The sequence below is a fragment of the Vigna unguiculata genome, chromosome 2 (genome assembly GCF_037176805.1).
Source record: "Vigna unguiculata cultivar grain cowpea cultivar isolate G323 ecotype 2 chromosome 2, ASM3717680v1, whole genome shotgun sequence".
Lineage (NCBI taxonomy): Eukaryota > Viridiplantae > Streptophyta > Magnoliopsida > Fabales > Fabaceae > Vigna > Vigna unguiculata.
This window is the reverse complement of record NC_140793.1, coordinates 37441065-37452488: the sequence shown is the minus strand read 5'-3', so window position 1 is coordinate 37452488 and position 11424 is coordinate 37441065. Positions and strand designations below refer to the sequence as shown.

The 11424-nt window shown below is 35.1% G+C and overlaps 1 protein-coding gene across 1 annotated transcript; it reads left to right on the top strand.

The window, feature by feature from the left end:
- Positions 1 to 282: 282 nt before the first annotated feature.
- LOC114173773 (chaperone protein dnaJ 10) lies at positions 283 to 10799 on the top strand. Its single transcript, XM_028058362.2, has 10 exons — positions 283 to 486; positions 921 to 980; positions 1485 to 1567; positions 1727 to 1886; positions 5766 to 5895; positions 6190 to 6348; positions 9567 to 9745; positions 9835 to 9915; positions 10002 to 10160; positions 10322 to 10799. Exons 1-10 carry the CDS (start codon positions 400 to 402, stop codon positions 10430 to 10432), a joined length of 1209 nt encoding a protein of 402 aa, XP_027914163.1. The 5' UTR covers positions 283 to 399; the 3' UTR covers positions 10433 to 10799.
- The last annotated feature ends 625 nt before the right edge of the window (positions 10800 to 11424 follow it).

Sequence of the window (11424 nt, the reverse complement as noted above, 5' to 3'; positions counted from 1 at the left end):
GATACGTGGACCATTTTTTTTGAAATTAAAAAATTTAAAAATAAATTAAAAAATTAAAAAAAAATTAAAAAAACCAGAAACTAACACATGACATATACCGTTCAAAAACGTTAACTATTTAAACATCGTTAATAAAAAAGATCAAATTAACTATAATTTGACGAAAATAAAGACCTAATTCAACATAAAATAAAAATCGGAACCAAATTAAATAAAATCAACAAAAATAAAAACTAAATATATATTTAAGTCTTAAAATTAATCTAGGAAAGGCCATTTTGGTTTTGTCATGGAATAATATTTCATAGCTCATTTGTCCTCTTCTCGGCTCCCAGTTTAGGGAAAATCTAACAATTCCAGGGTTTTTCTCATTGGAAGATCAATCAACTGGGCTTCGAGATGGTGAAGGAGACCGAATACTATGACGTGCTGGGAGTCATCCCCACGGCATCCGAAGCCGAGATTAAGAAAGCCTATTACATGAAGGTAACCGTGTAATTCTGCTATCTTTGTTCTTATTTGGGTATTTCTTCTCTCTCGTGCCCATAACTATTTTGCTCTGAGCTACATAACTATTTTGCTTTGCAAGCTATCTTAAACCTCAACAGATCCGTGTAATCCCATTTTGCAGTTTAAATAGAAAGAAATTAGCAGATGCCTAGTCGTATGGCTGGATCTGTCCATTTTGTTGAATTCAAAATGAGATGTTAACTCGCGATGATGGTTTGCTCTATATAATGCTAGCTAAACCTATATACGATGAAGTTGAAATGCTTGTACATCCAATAGCAATCTAACTTTGGAAATCTGAATATAAATTCAGACTGTTTTAATGGTTGTCTTCTATTACCAAGATTTAAAACAAAACCAAGTGGTTTGATTATGTTATTTATACCTTCTCTTCAATACTTGATGTGCAGGCAAGGCAGGTGCATCCAGATAAAAATCCAAATAACCCTCTTGCTGCACAAAATTTTCAGGCAAGAATGTTGTATTTCAGTTTAGGGCTATTTAAATTTTAAGGGCACTGAATGTCATCCTACCTGGACTTGGACTGTCTAGTTAATTGATGAAAAGAACTTTCCTCTGTATAATTATTTTATGATCTAAATATAATTGTTGAATATTAAATCAACAACCACATTCTCGAGACAGTGTGTTAGACATCACATAACTTGCATTCTGCCATTCTATTACCAGTCAACCTACAAGTCATATCTTGGTTCACCTATTGGAATTTGTCTTGTTGAATATCATATGCACCACGAAATGCTTATAATTTTTATGGAGTTTTATATTATTCTGCTTTCTCTTATTGTCAATTTTCCCATTGCATGTGTCAAACTGTCTTCAACAAAACAAGTAATATCATGATGCAAATATCATTATTCTTAGTTCTACTGTTTTTTACTATATATCATGTAGAGCTATAATTTTAACCATGTTAAGTAGTTATCCCTATATGTTTGATACTCTGGTTTTAGGTTTTAGGTGAAGCTTACCAAGTTCTGAGTGACCCAGCTCAAAGGCAAGCTTATGATGCTCACGGAAAATCGGGAATTTCAACGTTAGTTCCCTTTTTAAAATTAAGATTTTACATAGTAGTTGAATATCAAGCATGATAGGATGTGGAAAGTTGTAATCTCTTATTGATTTTTAGAGCATTTTTTTTTTATATAAAATCAATCTCTTGTGCTGGTTTATGTCTTTTATTCATTATTTTCAGGGAAGCAATTATTGATCCTGCAGCGATCTTTGCAATGCTTTTTGGTAGTGAGCTTTTTGAGGAGTATATAGGCCAGTTAGCCATGGCATCAATGGCTTCAATGGACTTTTTTACTGAAGGAGAACAATTTGATACTAAAAAGTTGCAAGAGAAAATGAGGGTATAATAATATGGTCTTCTAACTGTATTCTCTTCTGACTACTTCTTTTACATATTTATAACATATATAAAAGCTGCATTTCCTTATGACACTTATATATCGATATGTATACATATAACCTCTCACTAGTTATTATAGGAGTCTTTATGTGACCATACCTCATAGGATTCTTAATGTGACCATACCTGTTTTAACTAGTTACCCACTCACTAATAGTCTAGTCTTACCTAATTGTTTTTTTTGTTTTTGTTTTTGACAATGGTTCTTATGAGGATAATTACCAACCAGTTGCTACTGATATGCAAACTTCACAAAGTAATCTCTCCCAATTTCTATGTCTAAGTTTTTGTATCACCAGCATTGCTAGGGAGATTAACTCTACTATTAAAAAAAAAGAATAGGAAGTACCAACTCTACTGTTAGATATTAGGACTTGTACCTAATAACACAAAATAATCTGGTAACTATTTTAACATTTCAAGTTAGAGCGTAGATATTAGCTAGTAACGATCTTCTACTTTTTTTTTAGTATTTGGTGAAGATGGGCACAAGTTGTTGTTTTGCATATATCCAGTAACAAAAAATCCCTGTTGAATTCTCGTGCAGAAAATGACAATCAGCCTTCATACGCTTCTTTGGTCAGAATTAGGATTAGAGGCACTATGAATAGCAGTTTGGTGTGTTGTACTGCCAACCATTACCATCCACTATTTGTACATAAATACCGCTACCATTTCTGTTGTGGTGCTTGCCATGGACATGGCATCGTAGTGGTTTATGGCACCCATGGTGAAAAAGTGTTTTTTTTTAAATGACTTTTTGGGCTGTAGTTTGGCCATTTTAAAACAACCCAAAAGCCAAAATACCCTCAACTCTTTGCTCTACCTTAAAACTGCCATCAATACTAAACTTGAGAGAACCATAGTGCAGCTTTCTCCTTCTCAAAGTTTATTTTGTTAACTGCACTGGCAACCAGAATCACACCGATGATTTGCCAGTTTCCAGAAGAATGCAGGCTACATGAACTGTTGCCACTTTTTCCAACGACCTTTTAACCTGATTATTTTTTCTTCCTGTTTGTTTGTTTTTATTCTTTAGTCCATTTCTTTTTTCTTTCCCTCTTTTCTTCTACTTTTTGTACATTCTTCATAGTGTGCTCTGTTTTTTATTCTTGCGGTACTCCCTTATCACAATTCATAACTGTACACCCACATAGACTTGCACCCCTGCAAAAATGACAATTTCTCATCTGATTCCAAAACTTAGGTCTAGCCTTGGTGTTATTAAAATGTGGCAAATTATACTTACATTTGGTTTTTCAACATGGTATATTACAAGGATGTAATAGTGGTTGTCTAGAAAGTATTCCTTGTTGAGAAGTAATAGCTTATTTCTGATTGTTTGTCCGAAGCCCTTTATTTTGTGGGCATCGTTTCTCCTTCACAACAGTGGGTTCTTGTGATGTTGGGTTCACGATTGATGTGGGGTTTGAAATCATTATAATGACAAAAGAAGGATGTCTAGTTATTGATGGTTTGATACAATTGAGCTTCCACTCGTTTGCAGAAGACAATTGGTGTGGATTTGATCAATTTGTGTAATTGATATAAGCCGTATTAGTTGACTTTTGAAATGGTGTACCAACAGAATAAAACACTATTGCCATGGTTGATTGAGGGTGGGATTACATTTGATTTTAGACCGGTTGAATTGCTTCTTGATTCAAAGTTTATACAAGTTGGCAAGAGCACAAAAAAGAGTTTGACGAGTCAACTCAAATTTTCTCCCTTAAAGCATAAACTCTTTGGAGTTCACTTGTGAGCTTGACAATACTATTTTAATTTGTGCATTGAACAAGATAGATGTTTATTTTTATTTAATATAAAAATGTATTTGAATATATACTTTATATTATAGATCTGCAGTGAACAGTGCAAATTGTTATGAGGTTATTCTTAATAATTCGTCAAATTCTTTTAATTGACGTAGAGATAGAAGACAGTGGTAGATTGAAAATTATAAGTGATTAAGAAAATCAAGCGCACAATGATTAAAGGCTGGTAGTTTATGATGAGAGAAATTTTGATTAGTTAAATTGACTAGTTGTGACGATAGTTTGTTAAATGCACATCTAAATGATAGAAAAAAAATGTTATAAATGTCTAATTTAGCGATCAGGAATGTGTTTAATTTCTACTTTCATTAACTGTTCTTAGTTTTTAAAATCGTTAATAAATCTCTTCAAAATCATGCAACCGATGCCTTACCACCCACACTCTTGCACTAGGACCAGAAATAAAGAAGAGAATGAGAGAAAATCTTCTAGCTGTTTATGGTTTCTGGTTTTTGAAACACTTGTTTTGGAAAGATTTTGCAGAAGTTACTAGATTTTGGAAACACTTGTTGAGTGGGTGAATTTATTTAGAAAACAATTTTTAAACCTAAAAGAAAGAAAGAAATCAAACATGGCTTAAGAATTTCGCTCTCCAAGGTTTATATTCTAATTTATAAGAGTGTATTGTTTAGTTTGTATTTAATATTCAAAATAGCAGCCTTCTCCCACAATACTATATTTTTTAGCAACAAACTAATGCAGGCACTGCTTGCATGTCACCATCAAGAAAGGCTAACAATGTCGTACTTATCAGCCAAACAGGTTTGAGTGGAATGCTAAATTATTAAGGGTGATGCTAATAGTTCTCTGTTTTATTGTCATTCTCCCCAAGGTTGAATCTATTGCATTGTATATGTGGATGACATTGTTATTATAATAAGCAATAAGTAGGGTATTGTACAACTAAAACAATATCTTCCTCAAAAGTTCCAAACAAAAGATCTTAGACGCTTGAGTTATTTCCTTGATATAAAAGTGGGCACAATCCAAGGATGTCTTGGTCATATACCAAAGAAAATATGCTCTCAACATTCCAGAAGAAACATGGATGATAAATGTTAAGCTTGTGAACATACCGATGGATTCAAGTGTCAAACTTATTCCCGAGCAAGGAGAACCATATCCTGATCATTGGAGATAAGAAGATTAGTTGGCAAACTAAATTACCTTGTCCTGGCCGCATTTGTAGTGAGCGTTGTTAGTCAATTTTCAAACTTCCCTTATCAAACCATTGGGATGTAGTTGTGCGGATCCTAAAGTATATTAAGAAGACTCCTGGAAAAGGCCTCATTTATGAGGATAAGTGAAATACTCAAATTGTTGGGTATCATGATGCTGACTGGGTAGGCTAACTAACCAAGCGATAGACACTCCATTTCATTGTAGGCAATTTAATATCATGGAAAAGTGGGAAACAAAATGTTGTTGCATGATCAATTGCAACAGCAAAATACAGGGCAATGACATTAGTCACTTATGAGCGCATATGGCTAAAGCAACTCCTTGAAGAGCTAAAATTTGTAGAATAAAATCCCAAATGCACCTTGTATGTGACAACCAGTCAACATCGCACATTTTTAATTCTATCTTGCATGAGAAGACCAGACATATTGAAGTGGATTATCATTTCATAATAGAAAAACTAGAGTATGGAGACATCACTAGATTTGTCAACTCTAGTTAGTAGTTGCCTAACATACTCACCATGTCTCTAAGATGACCATGGATTGATTATATTTGTAACAAGTTAAGCACATTCGACTTATGTGTTCCAGCTTGAGGGGAGTGTTTCGGATACCCATTTTCTACATCTCTTGCACTTAATTTAATTTTCTCTTTCAACAACTTTTTATGTGAGAAATAGCTATTCCATCTTTGTTTCATTTCCAAAAGTTTGACATGGTCATCTTGAAGGAATTAAATTATCCTGTTTTAGGTGCAATTTTTTTGTGATTGCTGTTTTGACAGATTTGTTCTTCCTATAGGTTGTTCAGAAGGAAAGAGAAGAAAAGCTTGCAGAGATATTGAAAAATAGACTCAACCAATATCTCCAAGGAAACAAAGAGGAGTTTCTTAATCATGCAGAAGCTGAAGTAGCCCGGCTATCCAATGCAGGTACCGTTACCAAATAATAATTTCAGACATGCAGACATGAGGATGAAAACATTGTATAGATGCAAAATTACATTATCAATTTCATGGTTACATCTCATTTTGGTGCTTTTTTGGTCACATCAATCTGTGGCTGTAAAAGTTATTGAAATAAATTGCTTTATTGTTTACCCATCATGATATGGTTAAAAGATTGACTTAACATCATTTTTCTAATCTCGAGTATTTGAATATCAAAATAACATTACCAGGACTGTCACGGTGCTTTTTCTGAATTATTCAGTTGTCATTATACAGCTTATGGGATTGATATGTTGAATACCATTGGCTACATATACGCAAGGCAGGCAGCAAAAGAGCTAGGGAAGAAAGCAATTTATTTGGGTGTGCCTTTTATTGCTGAATGGTTTAGAAACAAAGGGCATTCTATTAAATCTCAAGTTACAGCAGCAACAGGTGAACAACTTTTACTTGAAAGCCTCTCCAGGCTGTGTGATACAGTACAATTCATTTAAAAAATGAAAAACAGTATTCTGGATGTGCTTGTGTGAGTTTTATCTTTATTTTACTCCCTTATTTTGGATGTTGGGTGTTTCTTTGGGCTTGGTGAATTGAATTGACCACCCATAAAGGCTTTAGTAAAACGGTGAACCTATGCTTGTGGCAAAGTACAATTCATGTAAAAAATGAAAAACTGTATTATGATGTGCTTGTGTGAGTGTTATCAAACCAATAGATGATCTATTTATATTACTTTTCACAACCAACATGGACAAGTCTTCTCGGTTTGTTGGACTTCCACCTGATCTTGCTGCAAATCAAAATCAGATGTATCGTGACCTACTGCTCCAACCTGTGACAGTCCAAAAGCAGTTGTTTCATCTCTTAACTGTACATGCTTTTGAATCATCTTCCACTTCTAGTAGGGATTCTTGCCCTTGTCTCACAATTATACCATTGTGGAGGATGTGGTGGTCGTGGACGTGGTCTCTATTGCAACTTCTCTAAGAATAGGAGACATGTTTAAGCAAAGTATCAAATCAAAGCTAGGGAGCAATCCGGTTCAGTCAGTGTGGCACAAGTCACTGCTCAGTCTTAGATATTGCTATCTCTACCACTAAATATCATGAGCTTCTCTAGCTTTGCTCAACCAATGAGGTTGCCTCACTTGTTATTGGTATGGCACAGTCTATTAATTGCCACAACATTTTTGGGGGATGTCATGCCTACTACCTGCCAGTTGATTAATTGCATGCCCTACTTGTTTCTAAATAATCACATTTCTAATTCTATATTGGATATTAAATAGGACCTTCATCCTATTCCCTTATGAGTCTTTAAGAATACATGTTTTTTTCATGATTTCACTCAAGGTAGAAATAAACCATCTACAAAATCTTTGTAATATATTGTTCTTGGTTAATCTGGTATCCAGGAGAGCTACAAATGTTTCTCTCTGTAATGATATCTGCTCTATGACTTTCCTTGAAAATACTATTTTCTGTTCTTCTAGCATTGAAGATGTTCTTGAGGTTTGACCTGAACTTCCAACTCCACTTGTTGCTCCTGTTCAAACGTCTCTTGCTATTCCTCCACCTCCTACACTACTCACATGACAAACACATGCTCAATTGACACCACCCAACAGACTCTCCAACATCATTACTTGCTCCAAATGTCCTTCCACCATTGTTGCGTGCACCTGAACTTCCTTTAGTATGTCACAAAGGTATTTGGTCCACTTGTAATTGTAATCCCAAATACGCTCTAAATCTCATTTGTAACAACGTATCTCCATCCTATTACTCCTTTGTCCCATTTTGGATTATGTGCCTATTCCCAAGTCTAAGGGGATACCATGATTAACACCAATTGGCAACAAGTGATGCTAGTAGAAATTGTTTTGTTGGAAGCCAACATCACGTGGGAGCATGTCCCCAAGTCTGCTAATAAATTCACAATTGGGTGTCGAGTGTCTATACAGTCAAGATAGCACTAGATGCCACTTTTTTCGCTAATGGCCAAAATCACCTGTCTTTTTCTTACTATAGTTGTCATTTGTCATTGTCATCTTCATCACTCGGACATAAAAAGGGCATCCTTCCTGGTAAGTTACAGAAAAATGTGTATATTAATCAACTACCCAATTATATAATCTCATTTGACTCACATCTTATTTGTAGGCTTCGTTGCTCCCTATATGATTTAAAGTAATCTCTTGTGGCATGGTTTCATTGTTTAACCTCTGCCCTACTTGAATTTATGTCTGGTAGTGAAGCTGATCACTCAATCTTTCACCTCCATACTCCATCTAGACTCTACATCTATCTTGTTATATATTTTGGTAATATCATTATCACTGATGAATATTTTGATGGGATCCTTCGTCTAAGGTCTCATCTTCATGGTCAATTTGAATGTAAGGGGACTTTGTCCTTTCTTTGTAGAAATATGCCTTAGAAAGCATCGTTGTATCTACATGCTTGATTGTCACCTTAGTGACTCTTGTGGTCTAATGTGAAGTTTCTTTCAATGCAAAGGGAAAGACCCTGAAAGATATCATCTATTAAGAAGACTTGATCACTTCACTATCATGAGGCAGGCATCACATTTGCAGTTAGGGTGGTTAGTCAATTCTTCAAGGAACCATGTGATAGTCATTGAAAAGTTGCCACTCCGTCAATACCTCAAAAATGCACCAAGCCATGGATTAATACATGAGGACAAAGGCAATTGCAAATTTGACGCTGATTGGGTAGGATCACCATAAAATAGGAAGTCCGCTTCTAGATATTGTGTTCTCATTAGAGGAAACTTGATCCCCTTGAGGAGCAAGAAGCAAAAAACAGTTTCTAGTTCCAGTTGTAAAGCTGAGTACCGCACAATGCAATAGCTGCTTCTGAGATTACATCTTAGGCAACTCCTCTACCAATTAAAATTTGAAGGCACTCAAGAAACTTGTATGCAACAGTCAAGCTTCTATTCACATAGCATAAAATCCAGACTTTCTGTGAATGGACCTAACATAGACATTGTCTGTCATTTTGGTAGAAAGAATGTGCTTTCAAGAGAAATCATCACTATCTTTGTCAACTTGCAGACATGTTAACTAAATCCCTTAAGGGCTACGGTGTTGGTATTAAGTTTGACAAAAATGATATTTGCTCCAGCCTAATTGAGACTGTTAAAGATGTAAATTGGCTAGATTAAGTAGAGAGATATGGTATGATTTGATAAGGAAATATCTTACCAAATACTTCTCTTTATTAGGTATTGATTTTGTTGTTTATTATTATATCTTTTCTTCATTATAAATAAGAGTACTCGTGTGTACAAAACACATAAACAAGCAAGCCTGTCTATAGTATCTATGTTAGAAATTAGTAATCTCTTTCGTAACTCTTCCTTCTGATCCTGGTAGCTGGACGTTATATTCTTCCACTTCTTTTAACTAGAGATTCTTTTTTTTTTTTTTTCAATTGTACTGGTATATTTTCTCTTCCCCAATAAGCCCCATATCAAGTCTTTTATTTGGTCTGTGATAACTGAATGATTGGTATTTGTTTCTAACTAATCTATTTTGTTTTGGCTCTCGGGCTTGCAAACATGAATTGCTAATGTGAAAACATTGTGCCGGAGGTTAATCATTTTTTTTTTCTTTGTTGTGGTTGTAGGGGCAATTGCTTTAATCCAATTGCAGGAGGATATGAAAAAGCAACTTAGTTCAGAAGGGGACTATACTGAAGAAGAGCTTGAAGAATACATGCAATCTCACAAGAAAGTGATGATTGACTCTTTGTGGAAGCTTAATGTGGCGGACATTGAAGCCACTCTTTCCCGTGTTTGTCAAATGGTTGTCTTTTCTAGGCCAATGACACTTAATTGCATGAAGTAGATTTAAGGGCTGGCTATGTTTAATTTATCGTGTGTGCTTCGCTTTAGGTACTTCAAGACAACAGTGTCAAGAAAGAGGAACTCCGTGCACGAGCTAAAGGGTTGAAAACCCTTGGTAAAATCTTCCAGGTGGTATTTCTTTCCCTTCTTCATATAATTTTAGCAATATTGTATACTGATTATAAAATGATTTTGAATTCACGATTCCAATTTAGAGGGTTAAGTCAGCCAATGGAAACGAGAATGAATGTGTACCAAGTAAGGCAGTGCACAAGTTGAATGGAAGTGAAACTAGCAATGATGCTTGTTCTCCTTGTACATCACCCAAATCTTCAAATCCTGATTTTTCTAGTGATACTTCATTTGCATCCCAGGTGCAACTTTTCACGCTGGTCCTTTAATTTTTTCTTTTCATTTGGCTAGATTACTGTCATTGCATTTACTTCTATCCAATTTAGGCTAAATTTTTTCTATTTCATTTATTTGAATGTAAATATTTATAGTGACATGTTATATTTGTTTTGATTCAATGTAGAGCCCCTACGTGGAGGCCCCGCACTTCGCTGGCATGCAATTTGATTATAACTTTCCGAGGCCGACCGCCCCACCGGGTGCCCAGAGACCTACTCCAACCAGCAAGGATTGAATTTGATATGCCGTGTGCAGTTTTTTTTTGGAGGAGGAGAGGGGGTGGGGAGGGTATGTATGTCTCCTGTCGAATGTGCCTGTATCGGGGTGTGTTATTGTATGTATCACTCTTGTAGAATGTGCCTTTATGTGCTGGAGATCGTATCTTTTCGGCGGGGACCGCGCATTGTGCAGTGTGGTTTTGCATGTCTAATAATTCTATACATAGATGAGAGAAAGATAATTTAAAGTAGTGTTATCACTACCAACTGGCCGTGATTGGCTGCCATGTACTTTGAATAGTGTATTTTGTCGGGGTGCCAGCACTTAGGTTACATTAAGTTTCTTTTTTCATAAGAGGTAATGTTAGTCCATTTTAGAGGGGATTCCTGTGTAAAACTGAATTCATATATATATATATATATATATATATATATATATATATATATATATATATGTGTGTGTGTGTGTGTGTGTGTGTGTGTGTGTGTGTGTGTGTGTGTGTGTGTGTGTGTGTTTGGGTTGTAGTTTTACTCATACCGGCTCCTGTACCCCTCCAATGCTCTATTGCGAAGTATGATTTTTGTTTTGACTAATATTGTGTACGAGATCTTCGGTAGTAAACTTGCTTACAGATTTTTATTTTTTTTTCAAAAAAGTAGCTACTGAATCTGTATAGAGATGGCTGCGGTTGGGAGGGCATATAATCTCCCACCGCGGGGAAAGCTTATTGTTTGTTAGGGTAAATAATTTATAAACTAATGGCTTACGTTACCGGGAATATATTCTCTGTCGCTATATTTGAGGATGAAGCTTTAGAAAATTTACATGGTTAGAGCAAATTATAATGCATTAAATAATATTTAATATACTTCATAAGTTGACTATTTTTATAAGATAACGCAAATTATTTATCTCGTTTTAGTTATTAGGCTATTTTTGACTTCGAACAGCAGATTAACTTGTGGTAAAGAATATGTTTTTTTTTTCTTACTTTCTGTTCATAGAGAA